The sequence below is a fragment of the Netta rufina genome, assembly GCF_964035555.1.
Source record: "Netta rufina genome assembly, chromosome: Z".
Taxonomy (NCBI): domain Eukaryota; kingdom Metazoa; phylum Chordata; class Aves; order Anseriformes; family Anatidae; genus Netta; species Netta rufina.
The window spans coordinates 8,219,204-8,246,683 of record NC_140126.1 but is presented as its reverse complement, the minus strand read 5'-3'; the positions used below and the strand labels follow the sequence as shown (position 1 = coordinate 8,246,683).

The 27,480-nt window shown below is 42.4% G+C and overlaps 1 protein-coding gene across 1 annotated transcript in view; it reads left to right on the top strand.

Moving 5' to 3' along the window:
• Window positions 1-279: 279 nt before the first annotated feature.
• The window catches only part of ADAMTS12 (ADAM metallopeptidase with thrombospondin type 1 motif 12), a gene marked incomplete at both ends in the record, with an annotated part of 169,511 nt that continues 142,310 nt past the window's right edge, over window positions 280-27,480 (top strand). Inside the window, 2 exons of the mRNA XM_084305715.1 lie at window positions 280-391; window positions 5,136-5,497. Of these exons, the coding sequence (XP_084161841.1) occupies window positions 280-391; window positions 5,136-5,497 (474 nt within the window). The remainder of the gene's footprint in view (window positions 392-5,135; window positions 5,498-27,480) is intronic.

Sequence of the window (27,480 nt, the reverse complement as noted above, 5' to 3'; positions counted from 1 at the left end):
GGGAGCGGCAGCCCCCGCCTCGCTGCCCGCCCGGTTCGCTCCTCTCCCTTGGGGCGCCTTAACCCCGGCGGCGGCTTCCCGCAGCGTCTCCCTTCCCTTCCTTCCCTCCCACCCCACCCCGGCCCTCCTTCCTCCGCCGGCAGAAATCAGACACCGGGCCGGCCCCGCGCAGCCCTTTCGGGGGAGCGGCGCCGGAGTGCGGGCGGTGCCGGGAGGCCGCCGCTGCCCCGGCCATGCGGCGGCCCGGCTGAGGCGTCCCCGGAGCTCGCCGCCCGCACCATGCCATGTGTCCCGCGGAGCCGGGCGGCGAGCGGCTCCTTCTGGCTCCTCGTCCTCCACGTCCCGGCGCTTTGCGGGGCGGGCGGGTCTCCCTTCCCCGACGGGAGGCAAGGTCAGCGGTACGCGGGCGGCGGCAGGGGGAGAGCGAGCAAGGGAGGGAGCGAAGGAGGGAGGGAGGGAAGGAGGGCGGCCGGGGAGGGCTTCCCGCCGGGCAGCCCGGCTCCGGGTTTGCTTGCAGCGGACCGAGTCGCTGTTTCCCGGTGTTATTCACTCATGGGAGACCGAAATCCGCCGGTGTGTTAGCCCCCGCCGAGGTTTTGCTGCTGCTACGCTCTGGTGGAGCGTGAGCTGCACGTCCAGTGCTTCTGTGCCTTCCTGCCGCTTTTTGGAAGTCATTAACTCGCGCTCCGTAAAGGCACCGCCAAATCCTTTTCTTTTTTTTTTTTTTTTTTTTTTTTTTCCTTCCTAGCATCTCTCTAAACACCCGTATCATTTCTCGCTGCTGAACTGAACAGCACAAACTACAAAGGATCGGTATTCCCGGGATGTAAAATAAACTCCTTGAGTTATTCATGCTCGTTGAGGACAGCAAGTTAAGGCTCCCGTGCTGGAGGAGCCTCCTGCCAGCCACTCCCTGCATCTTGGGCTGCTTCTTCAGGTGGCTTAACTTTACTGCACCCTTTCACACCAGCTGGACATCCAGCTAGGGTAGTGTAACATAAATTTTATGCTGTTGCCTGTTTAAGGAGCACAAAGAGAAGCAGTTCCCAAGAGAGGAAAATCATGAGTAGCTGGAAGACTCTGCCAAGTGGTTGAAGGCTTGAAAATGTAGGAGGAATTTTTGCTTTCGGAAAACCTTCCCGGCCTAATCGACAGCTGTGGTGCAGTCAGTGGGAGAGCCAGAGCACAGAGGAGGAAGTCTTCTGTGCCCCTCAGAGAGAGTGGAAGGGAAAAGTGGTTAAATAAGCTGCTTGGAAAGTGAGCAACAATTATCCTGAAATTAGTTTACACAGAATACATTTAGAGTGAATGGATACAATCATTGCATTTCTGTGACACTTAAGAGAGACAGGACAATGATAGCAGTGTTAGTGCATCTAGCTGTTTATTTGCCAGGCATTTAGAAATGGATATAGAATTAATTTCATTTTCTAGGCATAGTATTTTCTGAGCTTTGTCTAGAGGGACAGTTCAACTTTTTTTTTTTTTTTTTTTTTTTTTCCCCAGAGGAAGACTGAATGCAATGTTAAATGTGAAACATGCAATGGTCAGGACTAAAGCTAATGTCCAGCACAGCTGTTAAGTGTCAGTCTTCACTCAGCATCCACAGGGAGTGTGGCTGGTCAGAGAGTTAAACATTGCTAAATGTCCAAGGCCTCTTTGAGTGGCTGATTCCCAGGATGGGTCTTTTCAGCTCAGGGGTGTTTTGTGGGTACAGAGCCTTTCTTTGGCTTGGGAAGACATCTGACAGCAGTGAGCAACACTAGTGCTTGTCTTCAGGATCACTTGGAAAGAAGCCAGATGGTCTGAAGGGCAGATGCAGATGAACTGCAAGGATGAAGTTGAAACAACGGCAAGTGATGATGTGTCACATTTTAAAGGAATTTTGTCAGAAAAACATGCTTTCCATTTAGAAGGAGTTGTGCACTTCCTGTCACGTGTGACAGATTGTGAATGTTTTTCTCTTTATCCTAGTTGATCCACTCTGTATACAGCAGTTCTTAATACAGGCAGCACTGTGCCATGTGTTGTGCGTTTGAATCCCCACAGGAGTGGAACAGACAGCAACGGATTTAAATATTATCAGATGTTTGTCAAGTCACAGCATTGGCAGGGTCTGCAAGGAGGGTTTCTCAAAGAAGCTGAGCAATTCTTAGATTTCTTAAGCAAGCCCCAAGGGCCTGGGGCTTGCTTGCCAACCTTGCTAGTTTATCTGTCCAGAAGGGCCCATGCAAGCACTGTGGTTCCAAGGCAAAGCACAGATTGAACGTGTCTTACTTCATGTGAAGTTACAGCCCTGTTTAGGGCACCAACGCAAGCCAGTGCACTCAGATTGCAGTTGTGGAAGGCAAAGTGGTGTCCATGTTGGTGCTCTGAAACCTCCCAGGGGAGTCTTCCCTTTCCTGGAATACAAATCCCAAGCAGGGCCACTTGACAGGTAGGGCTTTTGTGGAAAATGAGGAGAAGAACACCCTGCCATGCCAGCCGCAAGGATCATCACTGGCACCAAGATACATTTCCTCCATTCTGTGTTTGCTGGCACAAAGTTTTATGGTGGCCTGTAGCATTTTAATGTGTACTAATTGCTACTGTAGGATGACTGAGGAAGTCAATATTGAAGAATATAACAATTATTCTTGTGCAGTTTGGACTGCATGTGTTAAGTTATTCTCTGTTGCCAGTTCCTTTTTGTTGAATGTTCTTCTTTCCTAGGAAAGCAGAAAGGTATTATCAAAATTGTACCTCCTGTCTTGGTTTCAAACACTCATCTCCAGCTAGAAAGGTTAAGTAGTATGTTAGGCTTAACATGGAGCTCAGTTAATTCTTTTAATATTGGTGGGATTGCCTTTGCTAATATTGATAATGATAACTTGCAGAAATATCTTTAGCCTTATCTTGTTAAACTTCATTGTGTTGTAATCTTATTCCCTCTGGTCTTTTGCAGACTTTTTAATAATTCATTTCTGTGGTTATATTACAGTATAATATTATTTCAGCATAATTCCACTCTCCAGTGACTAACGTTAGAAATGAGTACTGAAAGGGTGGGTGGAAGAAGTTAGACTTCTCTGCTTTGATAATCTTGCTGTCACCAGATGCTTAGGCATTGTTTTCAGTTTTACCAAAGATGTCTAAACTGCCTTAACCTCTACACACTAATTACTGTAGTGCTGAAGTAAAAAATTTCCTCAAATAATCTGAAGTCCAAAACCACAAGCCTTTGGTCTTGCATGGAGCTTAACACTTAAGCCATAATAAATTAAGCTCAAGACAGCAAGCAAAGTTGGAAAAGTGGAAAGTAAGATTTCCTTCAGGGTTTTAATTAGATTGTTCCATAAACTGGGCTGAAAAATGGAGAAATGAGGTTGTGGTCTATCAGCATTCTTTGTAACCTGGCCTTTGCTAGCATAGTATGTGACATGGAGGGAAATACCCAGAAGTTTTGTAATGCAACTTCTTCAGGTAAGATGTGTTTGGGGGATTTCTCCTCTAGCAAGGAGAGGTTTCACCCTAAACTTTGAGGAAGGGTGGGCCTCAGTGTAGCTTCTGCTGCTAAATTGTCAGGCAGCAGGTGCTTGCTGTGCTGTCAACAGGCTGTGTGAACTCCAGACAGGAGTGTGTGGATGGAGTTTTCAACCTCTCAGTACCCGCTGTGCAGATGTGGACAAGGGCAGGAGGCATCTCTCAGTGTTTGTGGTAGGTGTGAGTCTTCCTCTTTGCAAGACCTGCATCTGTGGAGATCTAAGAGCCAACTGCTGTAGGTTATCCTGTGAAGGCACAGAGTCATTGTAGGCTGCTGGGAAGACTTGCATACAAAGACATCTATTGTATAGGAGAGTGGTGAGCTCGCTTCTGAAATAAAAGATGCTGTTGAGACAAGGCCAAATTGCTAATGTAGTTTAGTTTATGTGTTGGGAAGTGTGGTGTGTATTTGTTTGTTTGTTTTTCAAATAGGACTGTTTCACTGCATGTGTCTGAAGTGCCTGTGGCCTGAGGACACACAAGCCATAGTGTCTGATACTGCAGCTGATGGGAGCTATGTTCCTTCCCAAAGGCGATGAATCCAGACTGATAATGTGTCTGGGCATGATTTATCCTGTGTGGCTTTGAAGGTGCAGTCAGTGGAGAGATAAGTGTGTCTAGAAGGATTGCCTTATCAGTCCTAGGGAGGAGTAAATTGCTCTGAAAGCTTATGGAGCAGGTTAATTGCTTTGTTAAGCAGCTTAATTAATGAATGAGATGTAATCACTTCATGTATAAGCAGCTGAGGCTTTGGGAACAAAGAACAGCCCTAGGAAAGGAGGAATAGAAGTGACATGTATCCTCACACTTTCTTTTTAATGAAATATGTTCAGCCTATGATTTCTTGGGCTGAAATCAAGTATGCCAGCTGAAGATATGGCCTTTAGGGTATGAGTTCTTAGTGGCTGTGTTTTACATGGGTTTGTTATTTGCTTGGGGCTTTTGAGTTTTACACTAGGGTTTTAAGAAGAAATCACTGACAGGTGTTCTGCGACACGAGACAAGAATGCCAGAAATGCTTTAATTCACTGGTAGATCCTGATTTCTTCCTCTTCTAGGTTCTGACAAGGTGTCCAATCTTATCCTGGTTGGAAATCCTTATGCAATATGGTACATTTACTTTATTCTCCTTCAAAACCACTCTTTAAAATTCCCTCTGCTGCAGCATCTAAAGCTGATGCTACTGATGTGCCATTGCTGCAGTGAACCAAGCTGCTTTTCCTATGTGTATTTGTAAGACTCTGCCTCCTCCTTCAGGTGGTCATCTGTCTGAATGTGTGGGGATCTTCTTGATCAGAGCCTAGCGTGCTTAGGTTGAAAGACAGTGTTGCTAGCTGTTGTGGGATCGGGAATGGGGAGAGTCAATACTTCATTTGCATGGTGACAAAATAATTAAAAAGGAGAATGTTCAAGTTCTAAAATGTGTTATGATGGGAGAGTAGAAAGCCCAAGTAAGGACTGTATTGCACATTGGTCTGTGTACTGCCTGCCATTGTGCCAGTAGGATTGTGTTGTGAATTGCTGTCACTCTCGAGTTTTCCTTTAAATCACACAACCTGTAAACAGGCTAGCACTTACCCTAGTTTTGCTTCTTTTTTCTCTGTTCCTTTCAGAGCAATTTATCAAGACATTGCAAGAATACCATGTGGTTGATCCAGCACGAGTAGATGCAAGCGGGCATTTTGTTTCTTTTAATTTACACCACCACATCTCAAACACGAAGAAGAAGAGAGATCTCAGCAAAAAAGAAAATGCGGTGTATTATAAAATTAACCACAAGGAGAAGGATCTGTTTTTCAATTTGACTGCCCACATGGGATTTCTTTCCCACAACTACATAGTAGAGAAGCGACGTGGCAACCATACTAGTGCAAAGATTGCAACTCACTCAGGAGTTCATTGCCACTTCATTGGCACAGTATTGCAGCCAGGTTCTGGAAGTGGGACAGCAGCAATCAGCACGTGCAGTGGCCTGGTAAGTGATATTTAGAGGGGTTCTTGGCTAATTTAGGTGTTATTAGAACTGAGCTTGAGCACTTGTATATGAGTGCGTGTGCTAACAAATGGAATGTGCCAATCTGATACTTTACTGACACAGTTCTCTAAAAGAAATGATTTATTATTAGGGGTGTAATTTGGAATTTTGGAAGAGAGAATCAGTAGGCCAAAAGTTGGAGGCTCTTTTGGAGGCTCTTTGGGGTTTACATTTGACTAGTTCTGTTTTTTTTTTTTTTTTTTTCCAGACTCTTTACATTATGGCTTGAAGCCATTCAAATATATAATCATTGTTTTGATCCTCTTAGTAGTTGGAGTGCTTTTGCTGTGTGTCTGGATATGAGTTTCTGCTTTAGTTTCTTCTACAGGGAATGTAGCTCAGGTGCACTGAAACTGTTTTGCAAAACACTCCAGCAGGTGGTAGGTGGGGACAGCTGGAAGACATGTTTCAGAACTGCTCTGCAACTTCAGAAATAAACGCTAGGGTAGGTGCAGCCTTAGCCAGAGCTTTAAATTCAAGCCTGAATCACATATAGGCATCCTTCATTCAAAGGAGTACTTTCAAGGCTGAAGCTTGAACTCTTATATTTGTCACTAGCCTGTGGTTCAGACTGAGACAAGCAGGTGGAAGCCTTATTTTTGCTGTGCTTTGTTCTTTATCACTACTGTAACTCAGGTTTCTAGTTCTAGAGGATAAGGCTAGACCTATCTTGTCAGGGGGGGAAGGAAGAGGCAAAAGCGCATGGACATGAAGAAAGTAATGGTTTAGGGAGCTTTGTAAAATGGCACACAATCTGTGACAGACAAAATGTAAAGGCCTTCTGGAGTATGCAGGCAGAGGTGTTGAAGTATGTGCAGCCTGCGTGTGCTTTAGTGCCTTAATCCTTGTGTGACAAATAATAGTAGTTTAAAGTGCATAGAGCAGCACATTGACCTTTCTTGGCCAACAAATCTCAGTCTGCAACAGGCTAGGGAATGAGGGTTCACGCTTGAGCCTGAACTCAACACCAAGGTATCTGTAAAGTACATCCGTTCCCTGCCAACCTATCAATATCCAAGCAAGTTCCTTGCTATTGAGAAGCATGAAGCTTTCAGAAGCTTTGGGAACTTTGGGTTTCATAAACAGCCTCACAGTGCATGAAAATTAACATGAAGACAGGTCTGATGGACGTGAATTGGGAAACTCTGGAGTATCACACAAGTGCTGGCAACACTTTTGGCATACTGCCTGGAGAAGTAGGCCATTACTTGAGAGCAGGAGCTTCAGTTCCACAGGAATGAATATCAAGGGGTTTTCTCGGAAATTCTTCCGCTGGGCACCAGGTTATGAAAACTTCCCTGAAAGACCGTATGTTCATAGAGGGTCTGTAAGGAAAAGGTGATATAATGATACAGGTAGTTTCTTTGGTCATTTTGTTGTGTGCTTTACCAAAACAGCTTGGTTAGTTTTCATTAGGATGAGAACTTAAAAATGAGACAGTAGAGCTTCATTATGCCTTCTGATGTGCTTAGCCCACAACAACAATTAAAAAAAAAATATTATCAAATTACATAATAAATCAACTTGGTAGTATGTTTCAAAGTGATCCTTTGATATGAGTTACAAACTTTTTGAGGTTTACTTTTATTTGGGGGTTTTTGAACCAAAGTTTGCTGGAAGAAAAGCCTGGGGATTATTTCTTTTTGACAAAACACCTGTAGCAGACAAATACGGTCTCATTTTTTTTCAAAGATGAAACCTTGAAAATACAGAATCATTAATTCAGGTTGAAAGGGGCCTTGAGGGAAAAATATGATGACTTTGGAATGATGTATGAAGTCTAAAAGTCATCGTTCTGAAGAGGTTGTAGTAGGAGTTGGGTCTGAATCTTAATAACTGCAACTGCCATGAGCTTGGAAAGGTGGCTTAACTTGCCTTTCCCCTGAAAGCTCTTCAAAAGAGCCAGTATCAATAAAAACCTCTGTTAATTAATAGTTTTGCCAATGTTGAGAAATACAATCTGATTTTCAGGATGAAAACCTGAGGTTTCCAAGCCTGTTTGTAGTTGTCTGCTGCTTCCCGAGCTAATTGGGTAAATTATTTCCATCCTGGAGATCCCCATTTTTTTAGCTCTTTAGCACCATCCATGTTTGTGCTTCTATTTTTTTCTTCTTTCTGGGATGTATTGTGTTTCTCCATTGAAAATAATTTGTCTGTTTTGTCTTAAAGATCGTTCTTGCACAGCACTGAAAGTATAGAAAACATAGAAATGGATTTCTATTTCCCTTTAGTTTTTAGCATCATAGAACATCCCAAGTGGGAAGGCACCCACTTGGCTCATCGAGTCCAACACCTGGGTCCCAAAAATGAGATCATATTTCTGAGAGCGTCGTCCAAATATTTCTTGAACTATGGCAGCTCGGTGCCATGCCCACTGCCCTGGGCAGCCTGTCCCAGTGCCCGACCACCCTCTGGGTGCAGACCCTTTCCCTAACCCCCAGCCTGACCCTCCCCTGTCCCAGCTCCATGCCGTTCCCTCGAGTCCTGTCGCTGTCCCCAGAGAGCAGAGCTCAGCGCCTGCCCCTCCGCTCCCCTCGTGAGGGAGCTGCAGGCCGCCATGAGGCCTCCCCTCAGCCTGCTCTGCTCGGTGCTGAACAAACCAAGGGACCTCAGCCTCTCCTCATACATCTTGCCCTCTTGACCCTTCACCATCTTTGTAGCCCTCCTTTGGACACTCTCTAACAGTTTTATATCTTTATAATACTGTGGCATCCAAGGCTGCACACAGTAATGGAGACTGCACCAGCGCAGAGCAGAGCAGGACAATCCCTACCCTCGAGCAAGTAGCAGTGCTGTGCCTGATGCACCCCAGGGTGTGGTTGGTTCTCCTGGCTGCCAGGGCACACTGCTGGTACAAGTTCAGCTTGCTGTTGACCAGAACCCCAAGATCCCTTTCTGAGGGGCTGCTCTCCAGCCTCTCATCCCTCAATCTGTACGTATAGCCAGGGTCACCCCGTTGCAGGTGCGGAATTTGGCACCTGCTATTTATTTTGGGTTAGATAGAGGAGGAAACCCTGAAGGGAAGGTCACTGCTGGAATGCCAGAAGTGGATCAAAACTGTGGCACTTGGGAGAACAGACGTGAAATCTCTTGGGTACAGGAGAGTTTCCAAGAGCAAGTGAGGGGAGGAAATGTTTTAATTCTTGTGTCTCTGTGGAAATAATATTTGGACATGTCTTGGCAGGCTGTGTAGGGCACACTTCTAATAATGCTCCATGTTTCCACAGTGCCTTTCAAGCAAAAGATTATCATGATTTTTTTCCAAACAGTAATGCCTTGATTCTCAATTGTGTGTTAGTCCTGAGCTCCCTTGCATAGCTGCTAAGGCATGTGTGAGCCTGTCCCCTTAGTGGGACTGGAGGGCACAAATTTCAGGAGTTGAATGAAATGAATGTTCTAGGTTATGCACTGAGTAGAAGATTAGTAGCTCTTCCAGAAGAGCCAGGAAGATAACTTTTTTTCTGATAATCTATATCCTCTTCATTAGAATAAGGCCCTCTTTTATTCGTCAGGAACACAGACATTGTTTATAGCACTTTCAGATGGCAGAGCATCATTAAGGCTTTGTTTTCTTTACACTTGTTTATAGTGTAGAGCTGTCAACAGACAGTTGCTGTTGGACTTCTGGTAGTGTTTTTATCTTCAAAGACTATTTAAACATTAGCATGGAAATGGAAGAGCAGTGGAAGAACATTAGTATGGAAATTAAGAATGATCTGTACACTTGTAAGCTCGTGGCCATGCTGGGTGACGTCTTCACACAGGTCGTGCTTCAGCTCTCTCCAGCTGGTCAGAAGCTTGCCCCTGTCCTGATGGACATCAGTGTTTACCAGAAGTGCTGCTGTTGTTTGCTGCCCAGGCAACAGCAACGCAGTACACAGTCATGAAGAACTGTTTGCTTATTTATTTCTCCTCCCACCTCCCCCCTGCCTTTCCCAAATCAAGCTTCTGCAGAACAGTGCTGTTTCTTGGCGGTGACAGGCAGGCAGGCCAGACCTGTTGGCTGCTCCATATGCTATCAGTCTGTAGAAAACTGGGTCAAGTCTGCTGCCTGTGCCCAGAATTTTTTAAGATTTCCCCTGCCTCAGTTCTTCCTTCTGTGTCCCCGCAGTCAGAACAGCCATCTGTGAACACTTGCTTGCTGGCTGTATGACAGCTTTTCTTTCTACAGCAGCTGGTGGAAGATGTTCCAAGTGGGACCTTTCCACACAGATCAGTGCCTGCCCTGGCACTTGTGGCAAGCTTCTCTTTGAAAAGAACGACGATGTTGAATTCTACTCAAGTGTAACCATTCTCCTTTTTGCAGGATAGTACTTTTAAGTACTATCCATTATATGAGACGTAAGAATGAAGCCTAGTACATATGGAGTGCCACCTGTCTTCTTAATCTGGTCCATTCAAGAATAACTTCTGTTGAAGACTTGCTTCAATTTTGGGAAACCCAGCATGATCACTGTTCTCCTGCTATCCCAAGAAACTTTTCTGCTTAGTGTGAGATAGCTTTTCCATGCTGAACCATGCATTATCTCATGATCTGTCTCCAGCTGAAAAGTTTTGTGCAGGTACCATAACAGTACTTCATTAGTTATGTGTTCTGTGCAAGTAGTTTAATACTACTGTTCTAGACTTTCTTGGGACATGGAAAGCATGCATCGTGTTGTCAGACTGTGAAAAGCTAGGGCTTTCCTTAGACAAGGTTGGGGGATAAAGGAATCTTTACTTTAAAATGATTTTATGATATTTTGTTCTAAAGTAATAGAAGGATAAAACACATCACTAAGAGGTAATAGGGATTCTTGTCTGCTTCTACATCTTCCAGCTTGTGAGGTTGGTTTATTAGCTCTGAAAAACTTCTTTAACTTGTTATTAAAGATAGCCACTAGAGCCCTGCAAAACTCCTGCGTAACTTACTCCTCCAGCCCAGAAAAATGGTCGTGTTTTTGTATTGCCCTATGGCATACCTGTGACCAGTAAAATTATTTCTCTTCAAATGCAAGTAGATTTTCATTATCACAAGTGGGTAAATACTTGAGAATACAGAAGTATGCTTAAAAAGGCTACATTTCTCTTTTCTTTAAATTGCCCTTATGACCATCTGAAATTAGATTCAACACTGTTCCATGATGGGGAACTCTACAGCTCCAGAATGTGTCAGGACAAGCATGCATATTTAGTGGCTCTTACTTTAAGAGGTGCAGATGACAGTGAAGTGGAGTGTATTCCTGCTGTGCTGCCTCAATAGGTGAACTCCATTCTTGGAACAAGTGTCTCCTTATTAATGTCAGTGATATCTCCACAGCATCCTCTTCCAGTTTGTCTAGCCAGTGACAATCTGCTGGAGCCGAAGTGTAGGAATGACTCATCTGAAGAATGCCAGCCATAAAAGCAAGCTGCCTACCTTTTCCCTGGGGATGGGGATTTCTCCATGTTTGGATATAATGGAACTTCCAAAGTCTAAATGTTGTGACTTGGCTCCTTCTGTCACTTGTAAAGAAGGAATGACCTGCTCAGTAACTCTGTTGTGTACTTGCTGTACATTTCTTTTCTTAGGCAGTAGTAGGGAAGATGCTGTAAATAGAAAAATAATACACTGAAAGTAAATCCAGTGTTCTCTAGGCATCTGTTCAATGTCATGCTTTGTTTGCCATTTTTCTCCATATAATAATAAATATTTGGATATTCTTTTTGCTTGACCTGTGTGTGTGGTTTTATTTTCTCCGAAGACCAAGAAAAGGTAGGGTCTGTGGGGGTGGTGCTTTTTTTTGTGTGTTGTTAAACAGATTAATCATTCAAACTTTGAATAGCGTTTGCTGCAGTACTTTACTTTATCCATCCCTTTTCTTTGTGTTTGAAATCCAACTTTATCCATCTGCCAGCTCCCTTCCCCCAGTCTATTGTCAGCAAAAATACTCTAATTGACAGGTCAAATGAATCTCATCAGTGATCTCAGTACTTGAGAATCTGGCTGTGTCCCTGGGCTTGGTCTTGTCACCTTTGACCAGTGTGAAGTTGCTAGCCCAGGAGCTGGGCTTGGCTGCAGTTTTTATAACGTTACACATCAGTGGAATTGTCATTAATTAGATATGTTAAGGTAGGGATTAGTTGGTAGTAACTACCCTGAATGATGTACTCAGGATTAGACTGCCTTGCTGCTTAAAAATAACTATTTTTTGACAGTACAGAGGGCAGACATTTCTTAGAAGGTATTAAGGAATCTTCTTTTCTTGTATAATTCTGTGGTTACTTGCTAATTGCTTTGGAATATTGTTAGAAGGCAGAGCTACCCAGTCACATTTCCAGTCAGTCTTTTTAATAAATGGTCTCTGTGTGCATTTTTTTGTTCTTCTTGCCCCTCAAAAATCTCCACTGGTGATTTCACCTGTGCTGTGTTTTTTATATATAAAAAAGCTTCAAAGCTTTTCATTCACTCAGAGAAAGCTGTGGGAGCATGACTTCAGTCTAAGGGTTCAGAACCCAGAATTGAAAAATATACATAAAAATACACTAAAAAAATGTATTTCAGCTTGATTGATAGGGTTTATAAGGCAGTCTGTTCTCTGTTTCTTCTAGTACCTTTGAATGTTGTTGGCCAAACTCTGCCCAATCTGAAAGAGAAATGGACATATCAAAGATATTAAGTTATTACTGATTTTGCAGAGAAAGGTGAGATCTCCTAATCAGAGACGTGATGAACGTACACAGGTACAACTATGACATGGTACAGGATGCAGTGCTACTGCTGGCATTGAGGATTGCAGAAGGAGGAGATTCCAGAGAGACTGGAGAAAAAAGCTCTAAGTGAGGAAATGTAGCATGTGGGAAGCAAATCCGGGGAGAAAACAGGTTTTGATTAGTTCTGCTCTTCATACAACTTTTTTTTTTTTTTTTTTTTTTTTTCCCCTCTCTTTAATTCATTTTCATGATGCTGAAAGGAAGGGTCCAGCTTGGGGATTAACAGAATTGTTTTCTCTGGTTGCCATATTAACAGTGTGCTGTACCTGCTGCCCATCACAGCACATCCTTTGTATGTAATTATTAACGATGAGCGTAAGAGGGGAAGAGCTCACGCTTTCCTACATACCCAGTGATGCATATAATGTGACAGTAATAGGGACAAATCTCACCAGTTGTATGCCTTTTTCATCTATCTGTTTAAAAAAAGAAAAAAAAAGAAGAAAAAAAAAAAAAAAGCACCAAGAAAAGCCTGCCTTGCTCCTGTTCTGGGCAGACAAACGGTGGCCATAAGTTAAGTGGTAGACAGCAGTGGGTGTTGTAAACACCAGACTGAAATACCCTGTGCCTACTGCTTTCAGTTAGAGGATAGATGGGCTGCTGGTGCTTTTACAGCAGCTCTGTGATCCTGGCTTCCAGCCACAGCTGCCAGCCAGCAGTTTGGAGATCAGGTTCTGCCTATTCAGTGTTCCACAGAGGAGCAACTGCAGGCTGTGAGCAGGGTCAGCATCAGGGGGCTATTATATATACACGTGTATTAGACACATACACAAATATATATGTACCTGTAGCATTGCAGAAGGGTTGAACTGTAGCTAAAGCTTACGGGCTAAGATACATACCCATGTATTACGAAGACTTCAGGGCTGTCATATATGTTGGGTGTTATCAAGCCATGCTCAAATATGTTGGGTTTCTCTAGAAGCTGAGGCTTATCAAAGAACTTCCCCAAACCACTTGTAAATTGAGATAAAATTCAAGTAGCTACTAATTTAGGCTGGGATACTTATGTGCTTTATGCACACGCTGGCTCCAGGGTGTGCTCTGGAGAAAGACTGATTTGAAATTGCAAGCTTTAAAAATAACTAATTAACTAGTAGTAATAATGAACTGGTCTTGTTGGCTAAGAAGTGGCAATGTTTAGACACATCCATTGTGTATTCCAGGTAGCTCTGACAACAAGTCCCTAGTAAAACTGCTTAGACTTTTTGATGCCTGGAAATCCAAAAAAAATAGATCTAAATCCGTTGTATTTATAACTCATGTTAAGGCTTATGCAAATGTGTTTTTTTTTTCCCCAAATATAAATATGTATGCATATATTTAAAACACTGCTCAATTAGAATTCGAATATCTGTTTATTTTGATGCAATGTTAACTAGATTGGTTTCCTTGTCTAGAACCATTGTGGAGCAAATCTGATTGAGACCATAAGATTGGAAGCTGTGGGTAAGGTGAAGGTCTGTTTTACTCAGTATCCTGTGTCCAACAATGTTAGCAAATAAATATCTAGGGAAGAGTAAGAATAGGGTATTAGGACATCTCCCTCATGTTTTGGCTGCCATCAAACTTCTTGATATGAAATTTATTGGATTGTTTTTATTGAATCTATTAACAGGTTCATCTTTTACATACTTTCTTGAGATCCCCAGAGTCACCTGGTGCTAGAGATGTGGATCTTTACTATGAAGTTTAACACTTGAAAGAAGCTGCATCTAAATCCATTTCATTTTTAACTAGCTTTCTGTTAGCTTCTTTTTGATTCTTCCTGAAGTTGCTGTCTTGGAGGAGACAATGAACATTCAGTCATTGATCATGGTGTTTGAGATGCTTTTATTCAGTTGCATAGTATAGACTCTGTTACCTTTTTGTTTCCTAGTGTTTCAGAACACCTGATAGTGCTTTTTTTTTTTTTTTTTTTTTTTTTTTTTTTTTTTTTTTTTTCCCCCTTTGACAGTCATTAGGCTGTTATATACAAGTTTCTTTTCTTTTGCCATGAAGCAGACAGGTCAGAGCCCATCACTTAATGCACAAAGATTGAGGCTGTTTCTCTGCTGCTTTTTCTCCTTTGGTATGCCATTATGTATTGCTTTTCATTAATCTGCAGTGAATTCTTACCTTTGTGCTCAGCCTTCTCAGTGAATTGTCGTAAATGAGCATTACCTCCCACACAGCCATATCTGCAACTACTTATTGTAATTGTAGGAATATTTGGAGACTTCATTGTGAGTTCTTGCTTGTCTTTGTATAGAGTGTCTATCTCAGCTCAACTTGTCTCAAGTTTTCTTACAAATTTCTTTTCAGTGTAACAGTCTTATTCTGTGTAACAGTCTCTGATTTTTAATCCAAAATGTAAACATGAGGAAAGTTGCTATGAAGAAAAAAATCTGCCTTTGGTTCCTTTGCAACATTGTTACACAGCCATAGCTCTGGAGCTTAATGCAACTTAATGGTACAAGCAGCTATTTTTCTTCATTTTTGTTAACTGTGGTTTATGCCTTCATTTTGTATTCCATTGTATTTTTCTCTGTGCTTGAGTTTATTAGATAGATGAATCAAGATCTAGTCAGGTACACTGTCTTTTTGATTAGATCAGATCAAGGAAACAGTGGATTACATATTAGGGGACAAAGCTTGTTTGCTTTTGGCAGAAACAATTGCTAAGTAATTTATTTCCCTTTTGCAGCAACTCCTTTGTTAGGAATTAACATGCTTCTGTGTTAGCAAAAGGAATATGAATATATGCATTACTATAAGAACCCACCAAAGGGATTTATGGAGCTGAAATAACATTGTAGGTAGTATTTAACCCTTACTGAACTCCATTACACTACAGTTCATGGGTGCCACTTCATAAAAGTCTCTGCCAAAAATTTGACTATGAATAATTACTTCTAGTAATTTCAGATCAACTACATTTAATTTGTAGAGTTCTGTCACTGAACAAAACACGGCTTTTTTTCCCTCCTTTTCCCTACATGCCCACATCATATCATTTCAACTGGAACTTTAGTTGGATTTAAAACTAAATTTTTATTTATGGGTTTGCCTCTTGGTATGTGGTTTTGAATACCTTCCTGAATGAAAGTTAAGAAACAGGTTATGTTTTGGATTTATAAAAAGTATTGGAAAAATATTTTCCCAGTTTGTACATTACATTATTTTAGTTGATCTCAATCTGCTTTTTTGGGGAGGATGAGCTGGGGAGGGTAGTAGGGGTAGGAACTGGTAGAAAAAATTCTCAGCTTTAAAGGACTCAGCATTTCAAAATATGACAACATATTCCAAACAATTGTTCCCATCTCCAAAACTTTGTTACTTAGTCTGTGATGGGATGCCTGTTAATTTTGGATGGATGTGGGAGCAGTCAAATCAGTGGAATATTCTATTGAACTGTATTTTCATCAATATGTAAGGACAGAAATGATACTGTAGGGGACTTGTGCAAATATCTCTCTTTGCACGTTTTGAGTATTGCATAGTTGATTGTGACTTGTACAGTGGTGGCAATCAATTAGCTGCAAATCATTTTTGCATTCTTCAATGGATCAAATTTCTATTTGTAAAGATAGGCAGAAGAATGTCCTGATCTGTGAACTTTATAACCAGGAACAAATCTTATATTGAAAACAAACAGACTTGGCATGTAGTTCTCTAGATTTATGGTATTTAGGTTTTTCAAATGAAAGAAAATTGAGGGAAGAAAAAAGTGTCTGCAGTTTCCTTCAGATCTGTTACTTGCTGGTAATGATGTGTTTGCCAGAACGTAAGCCAGAAGTCATCAATCTTAGGCTGTGGTTGCCCCCAGACACTCTAGTAACCTGTGTTGAGAGGCAACATTTTCATCCTGCTGCCAGTATGCCCGGTACTTGGAGGGGCTGTGTCTTCAGATATTAATAACAGTTGCATCTGGGGAAGTTGCAGACCTGAGCACATTAAAATTCATTTTGCTGCTGTTGACTCTGCAGTAATCTCAGCACTGTGACTTCTATGACCCCTCACAATTCTGCATACGTGCAGGTAGTTAAATGAAGAAGGAGCTTCAGTAAGAGTACTCGGTGCATACAAACTGCAACTCTCCTTCACTGCTCCTTTGTGTATCATTTCATGGCATGAAATCCTTTCTGCTCAGGGCTCTAAGATTTGGAGCAATACATAAGACATATTGGGCTGTAAGATTTGGAATAATAATAGTAAGTTGGGGGCTGGAAGAGGCAGGTGAAGAATTCATATGAAGACCAGAGAGTTAATCAAACACCTGCAGACATCACACACCTGGTTCTTGAAGTGCAATCATGTATGAGAAGGCTGCATTTTTTTCATAAAGTGGATTTCTTTATATGCCTTTTCTGTAGCACAGTTGCCATAAAAAGAAGCACTTCCAACAGTGCAGCATGCTGGCAGGTGGCTCACAAAGTATCTGGGCTCTGTTATAATGTGAAGCAGTATATAGAATGAAACCAATGGACCCCAATGCCCCCCTCTGCCTTACAGAGGGCATGGGGAGATAAAAAAGTATTCGGAGATCTGCAGGGTGTGTAGGTTTCCAGCGTGCTATGCCTTCAGGAAAGAGAAAATTTAATGTCTTGGAAGAAAAGACTTCCAAACTTGACTCAAGAATAATCAGAGTGAATCCTGCCTACTGATGCCTGGAGTAGATAACTTACGTGCGGTGCCTGTTTACCTTCACAATTGAAGTTGCAGTGGCTTCACTTCTTAGTCAGTGGCTGTGTACTTGAGTGTCTTATGCAGAGCAGGGAAACATGAATGAAATAAAACTGCTCTTTGTAGCATCCCTGATGTGTGTTTTCTTTTTCCCCCTCGCCTGCTGTGCAGAATGGCATAGTATACCCGCTGCCTGAGTACAATTACCCATGTGATTGCTGTATTTCCTCTGCACTTTTGCCAATTCAGCTATTATTATGATAGCTGTCAATGACTGCTTCTTTCATCTATGGCCCTATTTTGACAAGAAAGATTATTTATGTCCTTAAGTGTTAGTACAAACAGGTACTAAATATGTAATAATCACCCTTCCCAGTCTTTCTGCTGGGTTAAGCTGGATAAAACACCTAGAAAGGGGAAACTGTACCTGTTTTACTGATGCATTGCATTTCATGATAAATAAATTTTAAAAAGTGTTACATTTCTCAGTCTGTAACCTTATTATTTTTTTTTTACAGTGGACTGTCAAGGTTCATTCTTCTAGGGCAAAAAACATTTTAATCTGGTCACGGTGCTGTGCTGAAAATAAGGTACAGAATCTAAGACTGGGATTCTTAAGACAAGTTAGAATTGCATGCAATAATTTGTAGCTATAAACTTGTGCTGGAGCTTGCAGCTCTGATTTCTACTCCTCTGTATGTAGTGCAAGTCTGCTATGGGTCTGTTTAACTTACAAAAGAAAAACTGCTTAAAAATTATGAAGACTTGAAAGAAAACAACTAGAAGGGTAAGATACTTAAGTGATACAGAGCTTGATTAATATTATTATTTTGGAAGCTCAAGACAAGTGAGAGTTATGTTTTTTTTTTTTTTTTTTTTTTTTGTGAATTTTAAAGCACAAAAAAAGCTGGTGGGAATAAACAGCAGAGAAAGAAGAAAAAGTAAGCAAAAGGAAAACCAAAAGTTTGTTCTTGCAAATGCAGAGATTATATTCAGGTGGGGGACAGGGAGAATGAAAATTAACATACAAGCTGGCCAGATGACTGAAAAAAAGGGTTCTAAACAAAAAAAATGTTTTGAAGAAAAGCTTTTTAAGGGTGCACCAAGTGGTAGCTTTTTCAAACATTTCAGAATCAGGAAGCCCTTCTGAGATTTCTTTTTAGTGTGTGTGACTGAGAATCAAATAAATGGTTGGAGGAGATAAGGCTGTAGCAGAGAAGTGACATTATTTAATGAAAAATAATATATCACTAGGATGAGATGGTATTTAACCAGTGGTTCAAAGGAATTAATATAAAATTGCTGAATTACTGAGACATAAGCTGTCATTTAAATTGACCTTAGAAGGTGGGTAAACATGGAATAATTTGGATGGCAATATAGTAAATGAATCAAATAAGCTACTGATGGAGAAAAGCTCCAGCAAAATTCAATTCCAACGTGATAAGAGTGCGGCCTTTGACTCACGAAGCCCATATAAACGGAAGATTGCCAGACTATCTTGAGGTCAGGAATATGTCATTTCATCCTTGTACTGTTCATATAACCTTTTTCTAAGAACCTCCTTGACCAAAGGGATCTTAGTAATCCGGTCTGGCCATTCTTGCCTTCGTGTGGCACGCAGTATGTAATTGTTTTCACCAACCCAGAGTATTGTTGCAGCATATCTTGTTAATGTAGGTGCCCTCCTCTTGAAAGTTGCTTTGTGCCTGGTATAGAAGGCAGCACTTGGCTGCCATTGCTGCTGTGAGATTTGAGGATTTCTTTTGTAAACAAGGTCTTTCTGGCTCTGCCTTCCATGTGAAATCTGGATGCCCTTTGTTGCTCTCTGTCCTCAAAGGGCCTCATTAGATCTTAATCTGCATTTAGCAGTCTTGGCCATGTCTATGATGACAGCAAAGCATTTGAACTGCATTGTCTACACATCGTCTTTTTCCTAATAACTCACAACCACAGGGAGAAACTGTGTTTCTTCTCCTAACAGACTTTTATGTTGTGTCAGTTTAGAGTTGCTCAGTATTTGCTGACAGCTTTTGATATGTCTTCGTATAATCTAGTTAAATTACAGTTTGTTAGCAGATTCTTGTCAAAAAGTGACAGGCATTTTAACCTTTTTTGCATCAAAATGCACAGTGGAAGCTACTGCTATTTCTTCAAAGTAGGATCCCAATCCCAACATCCAGAAAGAAGGGATGAATTAAAGTCGTACAGGTTTCTCCTCACACAGAGAAATGTATGTTTCTTCTTTTATGGCTCGCTAAGCCATGGGGACAACATGCCTCTTGTTTATCCAATTAAGTGTTCCCTATGAATTGCGAAAATGGATTTCACTTAGCTTTGGAGAAGAGTTCAAAAGTCTGAGAGTATTAGCAATTCAGGAGAAAGATGCAAAGGGGAGTTATAAATCTTAAATGTCCATTACAGCTCCCAGGGGAAGCAATCCAAATCTGAGGAGGGAATGAAACTGGAGAGCATAAATTAGCTATAACTAACTGCAAAGCCCTTGCTTGCAATAATTATTTCTGTCTTCCAGGAAAAGGGGTAAGAGAGTCAATACTCTCACAGAGACTAGGCATGTAATGCCAGTTTATCAGCTACACTTCTTTACCCAGGTGAGGTTTTAGGCCATCAAATTTGTGGTGTAGCAGTGCTCTGAACTGCTTTGCTGGTCATTAGAAAGGAATACGATCTCTAACCCAGTAGCAGTGTTATTTTTTGGGCTATTTTCTTGTAATGAGGACATATCTTCTTCAGACAAGATGGCAGAGCAGATATTGGCATAGTCCCTTCATATTATGCCTGTGAATGTTGCTGCATGTGGTACTTGCTCCAGTTAAATTGATTATTATAACACTTCTCAGGAGATTGTTCTGTAAAGAGCTTGAATGGCAATTAAACATTTTAAAATGTAAGCAAAACAACTTGTCTATTTCCAATTTATTGGTGGAGACCAAAGTTAGCCAAACTGAGTTGTGTTTTTCATCCTTGGACAAGTGTTTTCCCATTGTTAAGATTTTGTGTTCCTTGATCTATGAAGTCCCAACTAACATTTTCATGGCAAGTTATTCTTTATCCAGACACTACAGTATGAAGACCCAAGATGCAGAACAGAGGGGCAATGGCATACAAAACCTGTAAATGGGTAAGTCTTGGATGAGTTAAAAGTTCAAATCAGAAAAACAGGAAGTGTAATAGTTCAATCTCAAAGAGGATGAATTTCTGTGAAGTGTAGCAGTTTATGGACTGTCCGTGTTGGCATTTCTGACTCTCAGCCCTCATGCAGGCTGTTCTTGTGACTGAGCAAGTCACACTTGGTTTCCTTATCTGTCTAAGTCAGAAGATCGAATTGATCTGACTTTAAAAACAAAATCAAAGCGAACAAATAACAAAAACAAAAACCACCAAAAAAGCGTGGTTACAGCCTTTATTTTATTTCTTTTTAACCTGATTAAATACCTGAACAGACCTTGTCATTTAACCTGACCATGGCAATATAATGAGCCATGTATCTGTGTTGGATTTGTGTATGTATTGAATTTGGAAATTCAGTAGTATTTCTCACTGTCATTTTTCCACTGTAGAATTAAATCGTGGCCCTAACTTACATACTGGCATGGTACTTGTACAGTTTGTGAAGCACAGCTGTGCCAGGAAGCAATTGCTGCTGACTGAGAGAAATAATGTTAGGCATTTGGGAGCTGCCTGTCAGCCTTTCTGCCCAACTAGTTGTGTCCAGCTATCAAGGCTAATGATATGTATGTGGCAAGATGTCTCTACAAACCAGTGTTTTGCATTTACCATCCAGTATTTGGCACAGATCTATAGAATAGAATAGTTCAGTTGAAAAGGACCTACAAGGATCATCAAGTCCAACTGCCTGACCACTTCAGGGCTAGCCAAAAGTTAAAGCATGTTATTGAGGACATTGTCCAAATGCCTCTTGAGTCCTGACAGGCATGGGGCATCAGCCACCTTGCTAGGAAGCCTCTTCTAGTGGTTGGCCACCCTCACAGTAAAGGAATTGCTCTTAATCTCCAGTGTGAACCTCCCCTGGTGCAGCTTTGTGCCATTCCCACACACCCTGTCATCAGTTCCCAGGGAGCAGAGACCGGCACCCACCTCTCCTCTTCCCCCGCTCAGGAAGATTCAGACAGCAATGAGGCCGCCGCTGAGCCTCCTTTTCTCCAAAGAAGACAACCTAAGTGACCTCAGTCTCCCCTCACAGGACATGCCTTCTGACTCTGTTACCAGCTTTCTTGTCCTCCTCTGAACACTTTCAAGGACCTTAACATCCTCTTTATATTGTGGAGCCCAGAACTGCACCTGATATTCAAGGTGAGGCTGCACCAATAAGTATAGTGGGAGAATCACCTCTTTTGGCTGGATGGCCATGCTGTGTTTAATGCACCCCAAAATGCTCTTTGCCCTCTTGGCTGCCCAGGTACACTGCTGGCTCACGTTGAGCCTGCTGTGGACCAGCACCTCCAGATTGTGTCTGGCACTGCTCTGTCTCCAGTGCAGCACCCAGCATTTTCCTTGGCTGAACTTCATGCCATTGATGATCACCCAGTGCTCTGAGGTATCTAGATCCCTCATCCTAGGCCTCTCATCCTTGCAAGCAGCCAGCAGCACCCCCCAGGTTAGCTTTGTTGACAAAGTTGCTGAGGGTTCATTCCATTCCTGCTTTGATTGCTGATAAAATTGTGGAACAGGACTGGCCCTAGAACTGAGCCCTGTGGAGCACCGCCAGTGTCCAGCCACCAGCCAGATGTAGCCCCATTCCCTGCAACCCTTTGAGCTCTGCTGTTGAGCCAGTTCATCACCCAGCACAGCACGAGCCTGTTCACCTCACAGTTGGACAGTCTGTCCAGAAGGATGCTGTAATAACAGTTTAATGGCAGCTCTGTATTTCAGTGCACTATCTTACTTGGGGTTACCAGCTGTAAGTGCAGGTCATTGTTACCTGGCTTTCTACAATTTGATGTCAAGCTTTGAGCCATGCCCAGTTCTGCTTCAGCACTACAGTGCTTCCTATGCATTGATTAGAAATGGAGCTGTGCCTGGCTGACTCGGGAGAACAGCGAGCTAAGTGTAATATCCATCTCACTGCAGGATAGTTGACCATTTTGTCTAGCTTGGCAGCAGTAAAGAGGAATCAGTGCAAACCCCATAAACAAGGGGGCAGTCATCGGTGATTGCAGAGGTTTTCAGATCATGGCACTGTGTGTAACAGACTGCAGCATAAACCAGATGTCAGCAACCTGCTGTTATGCTAGAAACTTATTCGCAGGGCTAGTGGCAGTGTGGTGGGACAGATATGCCACAGGTCTCAGGCAAGACTGTAACTTCCATTCTGGAGTACTGGAAGAAGCCCATAAAACAGTAAATACCAAAGCAAAGATTTTTTCAATGGAATTATGTGGCTTCATATGTCTGGAGAATATCAGGTGGGGGGAAATTACTGGGTGAAATAAGACTGTTTACATAGTCCCTTCAGTCTCTCCTTTGAGGCTGCTTATATTTAAATTATTTGCTAATACTTACAGGACAAAAATAAGAAATGTGTGATAAGCTGTGCACCAAGACCCAAAGCTGGAAGGTATCATTACCACAGGAATGGGCTGCTAAAATAGGTGATGTTAGAATTGAATTTGCAGGGCAAAAAAAATGAAGTGTCGTAGCCTGGGGTGTTAATTCATAAACCTGGCAAGTAATAGGAATTTCTGCTTTTAAAAGCTCATTGGTTGGAACTATAAGACAAGATTTAAATATACTAGCTGATGCTAACATAGTTTATTACTTGCAGGAAGTTACCTTGAGAAAAAAGTGCTTGTGAGTGACCAGAGATTAGCCATATTTTCCCTCTGTTTACCTAAAGGTTAATTTAGAACAGAGCAGGCATTTCTCATCACTATTTGAAAAAAAAGGCAGAGAGAGAACTAGCGGTAGGTATCTCATCCTATTTTACTGTTATCTGGGTGTCTGCCTTTGGCAGTTGTTGGAAACTGAGGGGTGAGGGATGGTGGTCTGAGCCAGTCCTGCTATTCTCATGTGAGATTCGGTTTTTGCGATGGAGAACTGGCAGCTGGATCTGCTGATTCAGGGTTTTCTTTCAAGTCCTGTTTCTAGCTGCATGAGTAGTGGCTTGGGTGCTCAGGGCAGAGAGGTTTGTGAGGATTCACAGACTCTTCTTGGAACAAGCAGGCTGACATTCCTGGGAAGACCTGGAAAACTGACAAGAAGTAAACAAGCTTTGAAGTTGGAGCCCATGAGATTAGTTAAATGTGGAAGATGATTTAGGCATCCTTGAACCTATGACAGCGGATTTCAAGCTGTGGAGACATTTCCTTTTAGCACTACTCTGAAATCTGATCGATAAGCATCTTATCTCCTTCGTGAGTCGCCTTCTCTCACCTCAACTTTATCTTTCTTTTAAGGATACGGAGGCTAAAGTGAATGTGGTTCTCCAGGGCACAGTGTGCCTGTATTCGGTATGAGTGCAGATAGTGGAACATAGATAAATGAATAAAACCAACACCTTTCCGAAATACAATCCCTAAATACCCTAAAGACTTCTGAACCAGGAGAAATGCCTCACATCAGCTAAATCAACACACTCATGGATAATGCAGGGAGACAGAGGGGAGAAGAAGAAAGGGAGAGAGCTTTAAGGAAAGGAAAAGAAAAAGGGCGGGGGGTGAGGGGGGAGAGAAGAAGGAGGAGAGGATGTTGTTTGTGTAACTGATTACAGAGAAAAGATCTTGGCAGCTGTAAAGTTCAGTTGTCTGGGATCTGTTAAACACACTGCACTGCTTCAGTTTCTGTATATATGTTGAAAGGAGAGCGAGCCCAGCAATATTCTTGCAGGATTTGTGTCAGGGAGCACCCAGCAGCAGTATGCATTAGGAGAATCCACTCACAAATGGCTTTATTTGGGAACGCAGATATTTAGGGAGACTACAGCAGAACCTTAGAAACTGCTTAACAGCTTTTAAAAGAACAGCAAACAAACCAAAAGCTGGCCTGCTCTTTAGCAGTGCTGTAGCATAATTCTCTGGTCCTTTCAATCACAGGCAGCGGGATGTGGATTCCACAGCTTTGCTGTTGTGGAGTCTGGCACAGCATTAACCTCTCTCCTGCTGGTTGTGGCAGAGAAAATATTGTTCTAGGCAAAAAGCATATTTGCAGCTCACTTCTTTCAGTCTGTCTTGTCTGCCTTCCCATATGGATAATTTCTGTTCCCTGGTATTAAATGTTTCTCTACTGATCACTAGTGGTAGACGGCGAGGGAAAAGGAAGTAGATCCTGAAAACGGTGTTTGCATGAGGAGTTTCTCTATCACATCACTCTTGGCCTGTTCAAATATCCTGTCCTTATCAGGCTTCTGCCCAACCTCCTTCAGGAGACCCAAGGACAGGATAGCAGAGTGTCAAGCACACAAAAGCAGGAGAGAGCATCTCAATACTTCAGTGTGTGAAGGGTGCAGTGCCCACAACAGAGTGTGTGTTGGCATTTGATGCAGTAAAGGGGAGGAGGCAAGCATGAGCTCCAGAAAGGGCCATGGAACATTTTTATAACCTCTTTCATTGTCCTGTTTTGAAATGAACCTGCCATACAATCCACTGATGCAAAGAAATTTCATTTCTGTCTGCTGTAGAGAGTGAGCTCTGGGGAGCAGTGATCGTGAGGTGTGCGCTGCCGCGTGTGGCCAATGCCAGTGTATGAGCATTGATATTCTGGGGATGCTGAAAGGGGTGTGTTTCATAACGGAGAATGAGAAAGGAAAATGAGTTTTTCCCCTCTTCTTGTGTTCACATCTTGACCAGTTTTCAATCAAAAGAACGGTGTCTGAGCTGAGTGGTGAGGGTTTCTGGATCAGTCAAGAAGGATGAACTAAAGAACTTGAGTCCATGGTAATTTTACTTACAAATACCAAGCAAGAAAAAGGTCCTCCTAAAGTTTTCCTTTTGCTCTGATCATGCTGTTATGTATGCAGTGGTCTGCATCCATTAGCCATACTTAAAATGTATGATGTCTCAAGCACATTAAGATATCTGTCTCCACATAACTTTGCCACAAGCATCCTTTTTTCCCATAATGGATGGCATCCTGTAGCCATGGATGTCATCCTGTAGCTTTGTGAGTGCAATCCTGTAGTGCAGTACAGGCTTCTTTAGGTGTGACTGTCAGCTGCCATACACTGCTCTGTCTGGTACAGCTCACCCCTCGTCTCTTCATTGCTTGCTCTTCTGTTACTCCCTCTGGCCACTGCTTGCAGTTGGGGGTGGCTGCCTGTGTGGCTTCTCCCATCCAAAACCAAGGAGGTTGGTGGGTTTGGAGGCAGGCTGTGAATCCCCTTCCTTCCCCGCTGGTAGAGGCATCCTTCTTTCTCCTCAGCAAGGTGCTGTGGTGGAAAAAAGCCTTCCTGTGGTAACAGAAGTGTTTGGTTGTAGGAGAAGGCTGATTGAGAGCTGACGTCTCAAACATAGCAGGAGTGAAAGGGTGATGGGGGAAGAGTTGTTCTAAATGCAGCCTCTGATTTTGTAATTAGATAGGTTCTAACTACAGCCTATCACCTTTTGTTGATATCTCTCAGGAACATACCCTCACTTGTCTGCAAGAGCAGAGTAACTTGGAGTGACCCTGGGTGCTGCCCAGAATCCGCTGAATCTCACTAACTCTTTGTCTAAAAGGCTTAATAGCACTACAGCTTTTAGTACTCTCATGTGTCCTTTTGGTGTTGGTTTCATGAAGGATTCAGATTATTTGCTTTCTGTTCCTGAAACAAGATTTTTCTTACACTATTTCGTTTGTGGTCGCAGTTCATTGGAGTTGCTGATAGATAAGCCTGGGCATCCTGTGATGCATGCTGAATTCTGTAATGTATGAGTCAGATTAACTGTTTAGAGAATTACTTTCTGGTTAGCCAGGGCTGTAAAGACTCTCTGCGTCACCTTTCACTTTAAGAAGTTACTGGGAAAGTATGTCTGGCAGTAAACTATTTACTTTCTGGCTGGGATTCTTTTCTGTATGGCTTGCGCTGCTTTTAGTTAGAGAGCAGACACTCTGCTTACTCTGTAGTCTCTATTTTTTTTATCTTTGAAAGTCTAATTTGTGCTCCTAGGACTGTAGTAAGAAGAGAGAGAGAGAGAGGTGAAGTTGATGTTGATAACAAGAAATTCTAATTGTTTTCCTGTACATAAGTGTTGGGCAACATCAGAGAAAATTTCCTTGTAGTGCTTCCAGATCTGTCTTGCGCAGAAGGCTGAGACAAAGGCCATCTCTGGTTTCTTGTATTGCTGTATCATTGAAGAATGAAATGTGCTCCCTCCATTTTCTGCAGCAGCATAAACTTGTTGGCTGACTTGTACCACTGTTCTTCATGTTCTATTACGTGTCATGAGGACAAAGGTTTACCCAGAAGGGTAGTTCCATGCAGTGGTTACAGAAGGAAAAGAGAGAGTAATCCCAGATGATTTACTCCCCGATGATTTACTCAGTTGTTTCTCACTCATTAACTGTCCCAGATCCCCTTCCCCTCCAATCTGCAAAATGCTCCCACAAGATGCTGGGGTCAGGGCTGGGAATGCAGCTGTGATAGTTACAGCAGGGTGAGCAGGTATAGCAGGTGCCCACAATTGCTGCTTTTGGGCCTTGCTGCTTTTTCTTGTCTATGGCAGTCTTAGGCAGGTTTTCTGGCTCCCAAAACAGCCCAGATTGCTTCTCTATCCAGTCAGCCCAGTTGTTGCCTGCCTGGTCCAGAGGTGTCGACCCCTCTGTTCTCAGCAACTTCCAGGAAATGCATTTCCCTTCTGGTGTCCCCTATCTTGTTAGCTGCTGCCCTAGGATGATCAGGCATGTTGTGAAGCTTGCTTAAAATGGGAAGTTGTGAAATACAAAATAGAGGTAGTGTTTAAATGCACATTGTTTGGTTTTGCACATGAATTACTCTGTACAAGGGCTATTTAAACAGTAGTGCAGCAGCAGCTTGGTATAGCGTCTCCAGGGGGATTTGAAGTATGAGAAGAGCAGAGACTTTTGTCACAAGAAAAACACCATTTTCTGAGCCATAAAAGCTCATAAGAATATTTGCAAAAGGCAGTCACAGCTAAGGGACGAATCCCTTGCTTATAATGGGAAGTCCCTGACTGATTGAACTGGCTGGGAGTTCTTAGAGGGAGAGCTTTTCTTCTTTGTTTCTAGTGCAGAACTAGATTGCTGAAGCTGAAACATTTCTTGACATGGTTGGACTGTGGGCAGACTTGTAGAGAACCTACACCTCTCACTTGCTGGCCAGCTTCCCCCACATCCCACATCCAGTCAGATCAACCGGGTCTCATGGGGACTGGTTGCTGTTTGGAGGATGGAAGGAAGGGTGGCACAGCCTGGCTTCATCCACTTGTTTCCTGCATCCTCTACTGCTACCTTGCCCTTTCACAGCAGGAGTTCTCAGCAGACTAAACTCAAATGAGGATGGCTGAAGTGAAAGATTGATTTTTGATCTGTCTTAGGTGCTTGTGTAGTCT